This window comes from Etheostoma spectabile, chromosome 14 (genome assembly GCF_008692095.1).
Source record: "Etheostoma spectabile isolate EspeVRDwgs_2016 chromosome 14, UIUC_Espe_1.0, whole genome shotgun sequence".
In the NCBI taxonomy this organism is placed as follows: domain Eukaryota; kingdom Metazoa; phylum Chordata; class Actinopteri; order Perciformes; family Percidae; genus Etheostoma; species Etheostoma spectabile.
The window spans coordinates 14,234,587-14,249,042 of NC_045746.1; the positions used below are offsets into that span (position 1 = coordinate 14,234,587).

Below are 14,456 nucleotides of genomic sequence, written 5' to 3' on the forward strand. Positions count from 1 at the left end.
CTATAAATGAGGTTTATTGACCATAAATTCCAAACATAACTATAAACTAAAGTTAATAAGATAGTGTTATGTGGTGTTGAAAACGTAAAAAAAGTGACAAACATGGGAAAAAAGCGTCAAAACTTGTTGAAAAAAAAGACAAAAACGTAAGAAAAAGTTAAAAACAATGATAAAAAGCATCAACAAAATTGTTGATTTTCAATTTTGACAGATAGACAACACAAGGTTTAAAAAGAAATAGGACACAATCACAGTTTTACAAAAAATACTGATGCCATCAGTGTCTGTTGCCTAGCTAATTCTGAGTTTTTGTTTCAAGTTCCTGATTTAAGTCAACATTTTACTTTAAGACTAGAGTTTTATTAATGCACAGTTATTGTACTGCTTGTGCATAGAAAACATTTAACATCAGAGAAGTTTGGCTCCTTTAAATAAATGAAAAAAGGGTTTACTACAAAAACATATAATTCTCAAATAAGGAACGGATAGTCCTCAGGGATGGTATTAGCACTATTATAAAAAACAAAACTGAAGAGTGCTATCTGAAAATAGTCCAGTGGACTCATCAACCAGAGCACCAACAAATCAGTTCAATCAGTGATATTCCATAATTAGACAGATTACTGTTACATAATATTATAATGACCCTATCAACTAACAACAATACATTTCATTTTTTTACAGGAGTCCTTCTGTATTAACAACCTTTTGTCATAACTGTCATAACATATTATTCAAACCATTAGGAATCTAAGAGCGCAAGAGCAGTTGAGTAACAGCAGACACAGTTTCTATTTCAACACCAGTCGCATTTTATTTTAACAAGATAAAAGTATCTAACACTAGATTAACTTTCATTGTTTTGGTGACGACAAATAGGTATATGAATGAAATGTTGTTTGGCACTGGAATATATTTGACAGGGATCTTGTGTAACTTGCTATGTTGTGTTATTATGTCACAGACGTATAGAGTTACGTAAACTAACAAAGGTGAAGGAGGGCGCCAGCAATGTTTTACATCCTCAGCTGTACTTTTTCAGATCAACACACTTGTAAAGAAATTAAATTATTATGGATATACTTTTTCTTCGCTTAAAAGTGATGTAAATGCACGCACTGACCACCAAGATCATAGGTCTAGCATCTGCTAGCCTGGCGCTAAGCTAAGTTAGCTAGCTGTTAACCTTGTAATGTCAGAGTAGAAGCAGCGGAGTCACGACGTAGCAAACAAATATCACATTGAAAATATATGAACGGAATCGTTCACACCAGCTGTAATACCTGCTGTCTTAAAAGCATCCAAATGGTGAATGGTTTTGATGTAAGTTAACAAACCATCAGTCCTTACCTTCTCTATGTCCAGAGCTTACGAAATACCGACGGAAGTACAACACACGGCCGGAAGCTGTGTGTGTGTGTGGTGCTTGTGTGTGTGTGGTGTGTGTGTGTGTGTGTGTGTGTGTGTGTGTGTGTGTGTGTGTGTGTGCGTGCGTGCGTGCGCGCGCGCGTGCGTGTGTATACTTTTTACTCCATTTGAAAGCTATACTTTACTATTTTGCAGAAATAACTTATATACGATCAGCTGAAAATGTAACTACCGTAGGCCTATATCGTAAAATATGGTGTATATGTATACCATATACCATATAAATATGGTATATATATAAATGTATACCAAAAGAGGCCATTCTACACAGTAAGGACTTTTTATTTTAATACTGGCACTATGTTTTTCATAAGTAGTGTGTGTGTGGGTGTGTGTGTGTTTGGTGTGTGTGTGTGTGTGTGTGGTGGGGTGTGTGTGTGTGGGTGTGTGTGGTGTGTTGTTTGTGTTGACCATAGGCAGTTATAAATGACACCTTTAAACAAATTGCTTTGGCAAAACCTTTTATATATATACATAGCGGTACCCTCCCTCACTCTGACATCTCTCCATTGGTGCATGTATTGGTATTGAGCATGTGTGTGTGAATTCAGGCCTGTGTGTAATAACGAGTGTAAATTATAATTTCCCTTTCGGGATTAATAAAGACTATTATAAATAACTATACATGTTTAAAGGGTAACATTTTTAGATGACATCGTCAGTATGAGGTCATTCAGCAGAAAGTTTTAATAATAAATGGATAGACTAAACATTGTGGTTAAAATTGAAAAAAATATGTAAAATTCCCAAAACATTTTTTCCCTTTCGCATTCAATTTACCAACACAAATACATTGTATGAATCAATACAGTAATAGTAGCACAAGATATGTTTGTTTTGTCGATATAATAATAATATATATATATTATCTAGTATTGTATATATTATATATTTATTTTTTTTTTGCATTAACATTAAATAAATGACAGACTTCATCATTATCATCTGCAATTGAACCTACTGAATACATGAACATATGCCAGCAGAGAATTAAAAAAACAATAAAGGTGTTAAGGAAAGTGAGTAAATTGGGTCTGTGTGCGGAAACAAATCACAGTTTATAATACTGCATATTGAATTGTAGCGATTCAAAGGAAGCTTCCTTCTATATGAGTACCATTAAATGGGGCAATTTAAACAAGGATGTATAACTGTGTGCAATCTGTCTCTGTACAGTTAGAGTTACATCACAGCAGCTTATCGTCAGTGAACATTGGTATTAAACTGTGACTTGATGCAACCTACGGACCTGAGGGATCATTAGACTCAGCGCTACATCCAGCTGGTGCTCCCGTGCTTAAATGAATGATGTAATGGAGACTAAAACTGCACTGTCTGAAAGCAGACAGGAAACTGAAAACATATTCTTAAAGCAGTATTTACATGTGGAAAAGCTATAGTTGGTCTTTGTGTAAAAAAAAAAGAAATCTAAGTTATTGAAGAAACAAGAAAATAGTGATTATTTTCTCATTGATTTGTAACTTATAAATGCAAAGTGTACAAGTTACAAAATAAAATCAACAGAAGGTGCAACATGTTCAAGCAAGTGCAGCAATAATGTGATAATAAATACAACAGAGGATCTCCATCAAATTGTTCATCACTGAGCACTAGAGTAAGCAGTGATCCGTCAAATTTACATTGAAGGTTTCTTTTTTATGTGGTCAAGTTCAGTCAAAGTTTGACAAATATCCTCCACATTACTGACAGGGGTCTCTCTCTGTAGCTGTTGAGGAAGTTTCTCATCCGTGGAAGGAATAGAACTGGGTCTGCGAGTCAACCGGCCTAGTCGGTCCACGGCCACACACTCAAATGCCCTCCTCATCAGAGGATGCTCCTCCAGGACAGTGTTGAAACTGTCCACACTTAGAGAGTAAAGGCGACAGTAGGTGTCAGCCCTCACGCTGGCTGTGCGTCGTCCTTGGGTTAGTAGGCAGATCTCTGAACCAAAGAAGAGGGGGTCAGTTTAACCTTAAAGCAATAGTTTGATGTGTTGTAAACAGTATTTTGTAGTAACAAGTTATGAAAGTAACGCAATTACTTTAGTGTATTCTTTTTTGCTGTAACGCATTGCTAATCAAATTTCAGTTATATTATAGGCCTACCCATTACAATCTCAGTAACGCGAGTAACCACGCATTAACCTGACATTTAGTAGTGTATTTTTTATTTATTTTTTTAAATCACCAACATTGCGAAACATTTTGGCACAGAAAATAGTCCTTGAGCGTGTTTCCCGTCCGTTGAGCTGACAGATATAAACATGTTGGGAATTAATGTTTAGGCTTGCTACATGTAAATAGCGTTACATTTTAACAGCGGTGGAAAGTATACCGTATCCAAGCTGGGTGTTAGTCCAAAGTACATTATGAAAGTGGTAACAATCTTCTAATCTAAATATTATTAGAAAGCAAATGTCAAAATAATTCAGTCCATTCAGTCCATTCAGTCTTCTAAGAAAGTAAACCTAATATCTTCGGCTTTGTGACTGTTGGTTGAACGAAACAAGCAACTTTTTCAGCGTTTCTAGACCAAACCAATATTGTAGGATAATGAAAAAATCCCAATAACAATGAAAATAATCACAAGATGCAGCCTAAACAGCGACAGAAAACCGCAACAAAAAGGAAACAACCATATTTGATGGGAAACAGTGGAAGGTTAAATGATTAACAAGTGATTTACCCCCAAAATATGCTCCATCGCTGAGCGTAACCTCCTTACTGCCACGTGGGATGACAGTGACGGTGCCGTGCTGGATGAAATACATTTTCCGACCCAGCGTTCCTTCTCGTATAATCAAGTCTGCAGGTTGGAAGACTTCGAAACGTAGCTTGGTCAGGATCACTGTCACAAAATGAGGGTCGGTGTTGGCAAACAGTGGCATGTTAGCTACAAGCCCTCGACAGTTATAGCTGACAATCTCCTGCATGGTGGGGAGACAGAGAGGACATTACGGTAAGTGGTACTGAGACATTTTTACCTTCCTGTGTTATTATTACATTCTGTAGGATTGATTCTGAGCTAATTTTATTTAGAAATTTATAAAATAATTATTGAACTTGTTGTTTTATAGATGTGTGACGGGTTTTGTAGAGCTAAAGTAGAAGCTGCTGTTTAGTCAGTCTATTGAATGGACTACTTTGAAAATCCATTGTAAAAATGTCAAACATGATCTTGTTCCAACTTCTCAGACGCTGCTTCTCTTATGTTATAGGACTAAACTAAATATGTGGGATTTGTTGGGCGAAAACAAGGCTAGGGCTGCAAGTAACAATTATTTTCATGATTGGAATATGTTTTTGAGTAATCGTTTGGTCTTTAAACTTGTTGTATGACCAACAGATTCAGGTTACTGTCACATAGGACAAAGAGAAGCAGCAAGTCCTCATATTTGATAAGCTTAAACCTAAAAATATGCAGCATTTTTGTTAGAAAAAAGAATAAAACAATTAATCAAGTATCTAAATAGCTGTAGATCATTTTTTAATTATCTAAACTATTATTAATGATCAATTAATTTACCAATTGTCTGGCCTTTGGTCAAATTTCTTCCATTTTACAGACAAAACTATTGAAGAATAGTTCACATATTAATTGATAATGAAAATAATAATCATCAGTTGCATTGTTGATTTAGAGCTGAAACAATTAGTTGATTCATTATTTAATTGATAGATTAGCGATTAATCATGTCAGCCATTTTGAAGCAAAATTGTGAAAATTTGGTAAACAATCCAGGTTCTTCAATGTGAGGATTGGCTTCTTTTATATCACTGTAAACTGAATAACGTTGGAGTTTGGACTCTGGGGAATTGGGATGCTCATTTTTTCACAAATTTCGGACATTTCAAAGACGTCTGTTATAAAACAATCGGATAATAATCAATGTATTGATTTTAAACTTCTCTTTCAGGCTTAAAGTTACATCTGTGTGTGCTTGTGTCATTAAAAGACAGAGAGAGTAGAGAAACAGTAAATCAAATGAAAGGTGTAATGAATCAAACACCTCCTTCAGCGGATCGCTGAGCTCTCCCAGGATGCTGTCCTCATCGAACATCTTGCCTTGGAATCGCTGCTCGTAATAATCATGGATCCTCTGTCTTACATCTGCCGGCAGTTTATGGAATGACATGTACTGCTCCACTTGCTTATACTGGAAACATTTGTACAAAGCACATGGAGATTTGACCTTCATGAGGATACAATTGAATTTCCAAAGAGCTGATGTCAGATGTCACATTTTCTACCATGTGTTTGCTGAATTATTCATAATCACAATGATTACGCATTTATTTGTTTTGCAGGGTTTGTTCTAGTTATAAGTGGATTACAAACTCATTTGTAATGGGCATTAGCAAAGAGTGATCCAAACAAAGGTTCCACCATTTGTCTATAACCTGTGCTGTTTTATCTTGTGAAAATCCCCTGGAAAGGATCACAGGAAGGCCACAAAATCCATTAGATAACACACATTTATCCCGGCATTTGGCAAAGTTTCCACGAATAAAGTACGAGCAAGTAACCAAGCCTATGATATTAAACGTGACTGTGATATTACACCTCACAGCTAGAATTTGTCCACGTGAAGTTCCTGGGACATACTGTGCACAAAACAACTAGACTGGTCTTTGTTTGTTAATCTTTTCTAGTCAATGTAATTACCTTCTCCTGATACTGGCGATGTGATGCATCCAAGGACTGGACAAGGGTAGTTGCATGACCAAGGAACATGGCGTAGCAGGTGGCCCCCACGACCATACTGATCATGGTGAGCCAGACGTCAGTCATGCCTTCTGGAGGGTGGGCTCCGTATCCTATACACAGCATGTGACTCATGGCCATAAACAGGGCATAGGAGTACTGAAGGTGCCATGTTGAATTCTGTATAAAAAAAGAGGTAAATAACAGAAAGGAAGAGAACTAAGCAGTATTGTCATAAAAAAAATGTATGACCATAATTAAATTGGCTACAAGAGGCCAAATGAATGCATTTCACCTAAAGGTTTCCTGGAAGTAAAGTCATTTAGTATTAACCATGAGGAAAATAAATTCAGTTTTTAACTGGTGCACTTGCAATTAAAGAAACAGTTTAACTTGTTTGGAAATATGCTTATTCACTTTGTTTTCAAGAGTTAGATGAGAGGATTGATACCACTAGACATAACAGTAGTAGTAGTATCATTCTTTTACTTTGAGTCTCGGCAAGAAAGCTGAGAGGCATATTTCACAGAATTTTAAACAATTTCTTTAAAGGAGACATATCATGAAAAACTCACTTTCAGTCAGTGTTTGTGCAAATACATTTGAGTGTCTGGAGTGCCCTTCCAACCCACAAACTGTGAAATAAGACAACCCAGTCAGTTTTTTGTGGGCTGCCTAGATAAAAAAAACATGGGATTCAACAAGCCATCCAGATTTGGCTCTGATTATCAAATGATGAAATAATGAATGAGTATTAACTGGGTATAAATGAAACTATTTTTTAAACTATTTTCCCCATAATTAGGAAATATATTGTTCCAGATTTTCCAGGTTTAATTATATTATGAAACATGCATGTGAGTATGTATTAAGGAATGTACTCACCACCATGTTATTTTTGGATACCCAGCAGTCTGGGGGGAAGTCTTGCAGCATAGGCACCATGAAGGTCAGGCAGCCATCCCAGTGGCACAACAGCAGCATCATACCAATCAAGTTGACTATGCGCACTGCAGCGCTGGCCAGATCATAAGTCATATGGAAAATCTGAGAGAGACAAAGTTATATGCAGAAAAAAACAAACATAAACAGAAAACATTAAACTGGAACATGGTGAATTTCTGTTGTGCCTGATGTGCACTGTTCTATATATCATTATGAGCTTTGTCTCTTATCCTTCTTTTACCTCCTCCCACTGGTGAATGTAGCGGATGAGGCGAGACAGTCGGAGAAGACGCAGCAGACTGAGGATCTTGGTGAAGCGCACGATGCGGAGGGCGCGGGCGGTGCGGTACACGTCAGACGACTCCTGCAGGGACTCCAGATCAACGATGAGGAAGATGTAGTCAACAGGGATGGAAGAGATGAAGTCCACCAGGAACCAGGTGCGGAGGTACTGCATGCGGATCTCTTTGGGGTCCAGGGTGATGTGGCTGTCTTCTCCCGGGATGCCCGTTCGGAAATTGAAAACCAAGTCCATGAGGAAGAGAGTGTCGGACAGGACGTTGAAGGTGATCCAAGGCAGGGTATTCTGGTCTTCAAAGAAGGTGATTCCCCAGGGCAAAATGACCAGATTGCTCATCATCAACAGGAGCATGACAATGTCCCAGGAAAACCTGGACAGGAGTGGTAGAAGGTTGAAGTTGTGCAAATGTAAAGCTGTGAAAATTTTCTGTACAACAAAAAGCTGTTATCGTTTTTTCCCCTACTGCTATACAGAGATCCATACACAACCAGTGTCCAAAGATGAGGTTTCCAGTGCTCACTGATCCATTATTTGCCAGAGTAAACACACTCTGAAGACTCTAAAGATTTCAATTCAACTTAATCATACACTGAGATTAAATTGTCCTTTGTATTTAAAGAAAATCTGAGGGAAATTAATAAAAAAAGAAACAAATATTTATATTTTTATCCAAGTCTGTCTTTTTCAGGCTAACAGAAATTAACTGTTGCATAGAATTAGAGGCATTAACAGCATTGCAGAGGTTAAATGCAAGTTATCCTTGCAGGAAGCATAAGGCTTCTGGTGAAAATCTGTTCACATAATGAACAAATTATTTGTTATGGAGTATATTGGTGTCACCCAGAGAGCTTTTGTTTTGCTGCAGCTGCTCCAGTATGTTTATATATCATACAGTATTCACTAGATAGAGACACACCAGTGACATACAGAAAGGTCAATTACATACATTCCAGGTGTGAGCTCCTGAAAAACAGAGCATTGTTCTCGACAATATTTCCCTAGATGATAAACAATTCAAGGAGAAAGTCTGACACTGAAAGTTGCAGAATTTCAATGTCATAAATACTTGGAATATACAACTATTTTCTATCTTACAAAGTGTTAGATTTTTAAATTCCTTGTTCTATGCAGGCACTCAACTCAGCTAAAAGGAGGTGATAGCCCTTGCTTATATCACTGACCCCTGTATTTATTTATCTTCATTATTATTGTTTACTGCTTGAGTTTTTGAAGTTCTTCTTTTCACTTTCATTATGATTCCTACACAACTATTCACTCTTAAACTCAAGGTGAAGCTGCTGTTTTTGTTTTGTTTGTGTAAGTGAAGTCATCCAATCAGGAGGACAGTGTCCCATCCAGGGAATTAACCATTTCTGAGTGACCCTTACTCTCACTCATAACAAGCTCCTCTCCTGTCACAGGAGGTACCTTCTCTCATCATAAATGTATGGTGTCTGGCTCAATATAAGGCTTGATATGAAGACAATGAAGAAAAGACAAATGTCACTGCCACTGGAAATAGCTATACGCAGTATGCTGTTTTTAGGGGGGTTGATGCCTAGATGTCTGTGATGTCATTCAAGTCTCCAGTGTCTCATTATACACAACAAGTACACGGTTTGGGTTTCCTTACAGATTGCTTCCATGAAGTGTCAATCATTTTCTGTGTCTATCACAGTAACAGAATAGGAACCAGACTATTTTTGATTACCGTCACTTGTCAGAGATCGCAATATGAACCCTGTGAGAAAACGACCGTCTTTTTTAACCAGTCAAAGCATCGATACAGGAACTGATAGATTAGTTTCATCATTCTCATTCACGTTTATCCTTCTCAACAATCTCTTGCGTCAATGTCACCTGTGTCTACACGCTGGTTTACATTACTACTTATCTCCTCTCGTGTTTCAAGAGATTAGCGGTTGCTCCTTGCTAATAACTCCATCGAAGAGAATTATGGCTGTTAACAACCAAGTTAATGGCTAAGTTAATGGCTGCATGTGCTTAAGTGTGAGTGAGAAGCAGAGTTAATTCTGCTGTATGAAAACCTTTTGACTATTAATAACAGCGAGAGAGGAACACGAGTGTGGTTTTATAGCATTTTATGTTGAATCTAAATCCAGGATTGAATCTGTTTATAAAGTAAGTGTAGTTTGCATCTTCTCAAAGCAACAAACGTTATAAATAGGTGACATATTTGCTGTTAATATGAATGAAACCCTTTTTCTGGCATGGCTGCAGGCTGTAGGGGTGACAGTGACAGTCTAGACAAAAAAATCTCAACAGTTATAATATGGATTGCCATGCAAATTTAGCCAGACATTCATGTTCCTCAGAGGATGAATCTGTTTGACTTTGTTCTCTTATTTTTAAGGTAACTATTTATGGTTTTGAGTGAAATGCCTTAACAACTATTGGATGAATTGCCATCAAAGCTGGGGTATGCAGTTTTTATAAATGGCCAAACAAATGTCAGAGTTTGAAAATAGACCCTCCCACCAGACAAGCACAGGCATATATACGCGCTTTATGCAGTAACCTGTATGTGTACAAGTCATTCATTTCAATCTTTCCAATCATGAATGTGGTACCGATGCTGATATACAGTGGCAATTCTATGAGAATTACCGTCCTGTTTTCTTTGCAAACTTGTGGGCCTGTAAGGGGATGACATACTGTAATTTTAGGCTCTAAATAGCTACATAAACATGAACTTAAATTAGCCACAGCCATGAGCCCTCGACTATGGTTAGCATAAGGCATTTTCTTTCTTCGGTTTTGCCGATATTGACATGTTTTATTGCGTTTATTGTCAGATTCTCTTTAAGACACTCTTTCTGATAAGCCTGTCTTCCTTTATTTGGGTGCTTTGCAATGTGGACAGCTTTGCCAGTGCTGGAATATCAGGATCCCCCCCCCCGGAATCAGGCTTTCACCATCTGAAGGGACATGCATGTGCATCTGCACTTGTAGAACAACCAATAGGAACAGGAACACCCTATCACACTTAGATGACCTGTGAATGGCCAAAGTCTGAAAACAGAGCCAGAAGATGCAGAAGTCTAGTTTTCTCTCTGATCACTTGAATTACAATATGCGGAAACTTTATTATGGAATCTTTGGCTAATGACATTAAATATGGTACAGACATTCATGTTTTACATGGAATGCTAGACATTTTGGGGATCTCTCGCTATAACACAGCTACACAAGTGTGTTAATGTTTTTATTTAGGTCGCTTGCAATGCTACTTTTTGGATTCCAGTGAAGGACCTTTGTTGTATGTATTTTTCCCTCTCTCTCCTCACTTCCTGTCACTATCATCCACCTCTAACTTTTAGTGATTAGCTGTTTTATTTAAGTTGGCTACTTATCTCTCCCTTCTAGTATTCAACTGAAAATTAAACAATGAACCAATTACAATAAGAATTTGGTTTATTGCAAAGTAGGTTTTCACATATAATGAATTAGCTCCTCCAAAGCACGCTTGAGGAGAGTCTGGCTATGGCACATAGCATTCGGGGATGGGAGGAAAATGTGTTCTGGTTTAATGGCATTTCTTTAAACCAATCACAATTGTCTTGGGCGGTGCTAAGCTCCGTACAGAGCCACCGTAAAATAGTTGTGCGAGAGAAAACTCAGATTGGTCAGATAGTCCAGCTAGCTGTCTCAATTTACCCCGCAGAGATCTGACGAACAGTCAACAATAGTCCTCATAAATCCACCGGAGTTTAAAATTCCAACACAAAGAAAATCTAAGGAAACGGAAAATACATGCATCCGGACGAATTTCCTGTGGCACCGGAGCAATCCCGGAAATGGAACGTCAAGTATAAAGACAAGGCTACTCCTCCTAAGCGCCTGGCTCCATCCCGGACTAACGTTACCGAACAACGGCAGCGGCAGAAGATTGGAGCTGTCAATCCGCTGCGTCCCACAATCCAAATCCATTCATGCCATGAAAGGTATATTTAAGCTTAACAGGATGGTTGAGGACTGCTACAACAAGCTAACTGATGCATTTGCTTACGCGAGTTACGTTAGCTAGCTACTGCTCGCTGAATAAAAAAGGGAAACTGAAATCTGAAAAATTTAAATTTGGCCTCTGTTGAAAATTACTAAATAAATGTGTTTTCAGTGATGTGTTTAAAAGTAGGCTAGGTTTTATTTGCACGTTATAATTTATTTTCTAATATTTTACTGTTTGAATCTCAATCACTTAACTTCCAGACTGTAAAAACAAACAAAAAGTTAATTTTAACGTTACTCACACTCCAAAATTATCATTGGACCAACGCAATGTCAATCTTGTATCCTGGTTGTTGATTGGTTAGGGAGGAGTCCTCCCTTGGCCCATCAAAGTAAGTGTTTTGGCTAATAACAGATGAGCATGAAAAAAAATGAAGTACATTAAGTTGATAAAGGAGATCCCGCACTGCAACCAGAGGAGGACAGCAGACTTCTTCCTCCCCTGCCTCCTCTGGCCCTTACTGCCCTTTCCCCTCTCATCTGCAGGTGTTGCTGTTGAGGCATTTTAACCAGAACCTCAATAATGGTTTGTCAAAGAAGAAAGAAAATGTATTTCACAATTTAAACAGAAATTTTATGTTTATATCAACCAATTTCTGTTTTTTAAATGTATTCTGATATCCCTTTTTCCTCTCAAAAATAGAAGAGGAGCAACTTCTTCTTTCTCTATGGACCAGCCTCCTCTGATATATATATATATATATATATATATATATATATATATATATATATATATATGGACCTTGAACACTAAAGTGGAAAGCAACAAAAAATGTGCTACTGCAACTCAATCATTTTAAAGGGGAAGTTGGACCATAAGGTCTAAGGAGAGCAGGCCTTCGGTAATCCCCCCCTCAGCTGTCTGTGTATTATTGCATAATGGAGCAAGATTGGAATTATAGGGATTCTTATGGGCAATAATCCCTCTGCACGGGTTTATCCTCTCTGTCTGGCATAGGCCGGATGTTAAAAAATTGTTTAAATTTGATGACGGCTGTTATAGTGACCACAGAGACGGATCGCTTGTGGAATCACTGCTATTATTATTATTGGATGGTTTTGAAATGGAAAACATTGGATTACTTAAATTAGCAGGATCAATAAATGTAGTTCTCCCTCCTCATAAACAGGGAGAAAGGGAATTACCAGTGGCGTCTTTAATCCAGATGATATTGTCCTATAAACTGTATCACTAATCAAATCCCTTCGGCACCTTATCAAGTGCAAGAGACCACGACATCAGATGGCTGCCCTGTCTGTCCTCTGTCCAAAATTGGATCTGAGCACCGTCTCAGGCTGTTTGGTTGGATGTAAACTGGATCCGTTCAAGGGAAGTTTATAAAAGATTAATGACAAATAGGGTAATCTTGAGTTGGCAAACAGTTACAGACTTGTGTTTTTACCATTTGTGCATTTTCTATCAATTTTCTGCAGATATACAGGTACATTATCCCACATACAGCACAGAAAAAAAGAGAAAACTGAGGTTAGGGTATTCTGAAAATAAAGTAATCATTACCTGAAATCACTGTACGGGTGGATGATCCACACCCCAAAGCTCTTGACCCGGGCCTGCTCCGCAGCAACACCCTTATGGCTGCCAAACATGCGCAAGGAGAACTTGTTGACCCCGGGCTGAAGCATGGACCCAAACTGCTTCTGGAAGTAGGTGGACTGGTCCTGTGAGGACCCTGTGTCATTGCTGCATTCTTCACCCCCCTTGTTGGTGTCCAGCAGGTCATCTGGATCCGCTGTGTAGTCGTCATTGTGAGTCTGAACCAAGGAGAAGAGCGTCTTGCTCACATCAGCCTTCTTCTCTACCTTTGGGGAGGGGGTACCAGGGGGACTGGTTCTCTGGGAACCACTTCTCCATCTCGAAAAGCGACAGCTACTCCAGCTACGGAACCTGGATGTTTCCGGTTTGTGAGCTGGGCTCTGGCCGATGTCTCTGTGGTCATCTGTACTCCTGGACAGGCTGTTCATTTTTATACCATGCGCTTCAAACTGCTCAAAGCAAAATGGCACTGCCGTCCCTGTGATTTGGCTTGTTGCCTGTAAAGTTCACTTTCTAATAGTTCTTAAAGTTCACTGCAGCTACCATTTTCATTTGATGAATTCTTTAAGTGTGAACTTCTTTTAAGGAGGATGTAAAAATAATAACCATACAGCTTCCAGGAAGTTACTTTAAGCTCTCTAGCGCAGGCTACCAAATACACATTGTATGTCTGAAAATATTTTTATATACAAAATAGCTTTCCACACACGAGTTCTATCAATATAAATGCATAAAAATACCTAGTAGCGTCCATTAAAAAAAGTAATAGACTAGTAGCCTACTTAACTGTGATGAACGAGGTCTCCGCCCAGCACAAAGACAAACTTCAGCACCAGATGTATTGTGTCCGCCAGTGTTTGACCGTGAGAGGACAAACGCAAATTGACAGAAAGGGCTCAGTAGCCTTCAATAATCGGCTTGTTGGGATAACTGCGTCCACTCACCTCCTCCTCCCTGAGGGGGAAGGGCTTTCTTTAGCTGTCTATGGGGACGAGTCCCTTCAGGTCTTGTTGCGTAGCCAGGAGGGGAAGCCTCCAGGTCAGCTGCAAACACAATAGGCTACAATGCGTTAGGCTACAGGTAGACTAATGATACCAAACGGTAAAGTACTGCTTAACCCTATCCCTTTGCCAGGTTTATCAATGATAATAAATTATCTAAAGTCTGTCATTTTTGAACGTTTAGATTCATCAATGTTTTAATCGCAAGGTGGGCCTACATGCATTATTCGGCAGGGATGCAAAACTCGGCACAACACCTGTCCACGAGGTTTTAGAGGGGAAACTACAATTCCTTCATCCCACTGAAAGCGCTAACTTTATTCTTTTTTTAAGTAAGACTGGTCATCAGGAAACATTTTTCTACATCAAACAGACACCTCACTTTTTGACAGAATACACTAACATAGCATAGCCTACAAACTGCCTTACTTTAATCCTTGTTTTTGAATTTAAGAGACTCGTGGTTTTAAAGGGGGGGAAAAATGTAATTACT

At 38.5% G+C, this 14,456-nt stretch overlaps 2 protein-coding genes across 2 annotated transcripts in view; both read right to left on the reverse strand.

The window, feature by feature from the left end:
- Positions 1–1,427, reverse strand: part of ndufv1 (NADH:ubiquinone oxidoreductase core subunit V1) — an 8,345-nt gene extending 6,918 nt beyond the window's left edge. Inside the window, exon 1 of the mRNA XM_032535514.1 lies at positions 1,351–1,427. The gene's annotated coding sequence lies outside the window, so the exon portion shown is untranslated. The remainder of the gene's footprint in view (positions 1–1,350) is intronic.
- Positions 1,428–2,048: 621 nt separating this feature from the next.
- On the reverse strand, positions 2,049–13,907 carry hcn3 (hyperpolarization activated cyclic nucleotide-gated potassium channel 3). The gene is made up of 7 exons (XM_032535479.1): positions 12,927–13,907; positions 7,319–7,748; positions 7,018–7,179; positions 6,094–6,312; positions 5,438–5,584; positions 4,114–4,354; positions 2,049–3,369 (listed from the first exon to the last, which is right to left on the reverse strand). Exons 1-7 carry the CDS (start codon positions 13,388–13,390, stop codon positions 3,065–3,067), a joined length of 1,968 nt encoding a protein of 655 aa, XP_032391370.1. The 5' UTR covers positions 13,391–13,907; the 3' UTR covers positions 2,049–3,064.
- Positions 13,908–14,456: the final 549 nt, after the last annotated feature.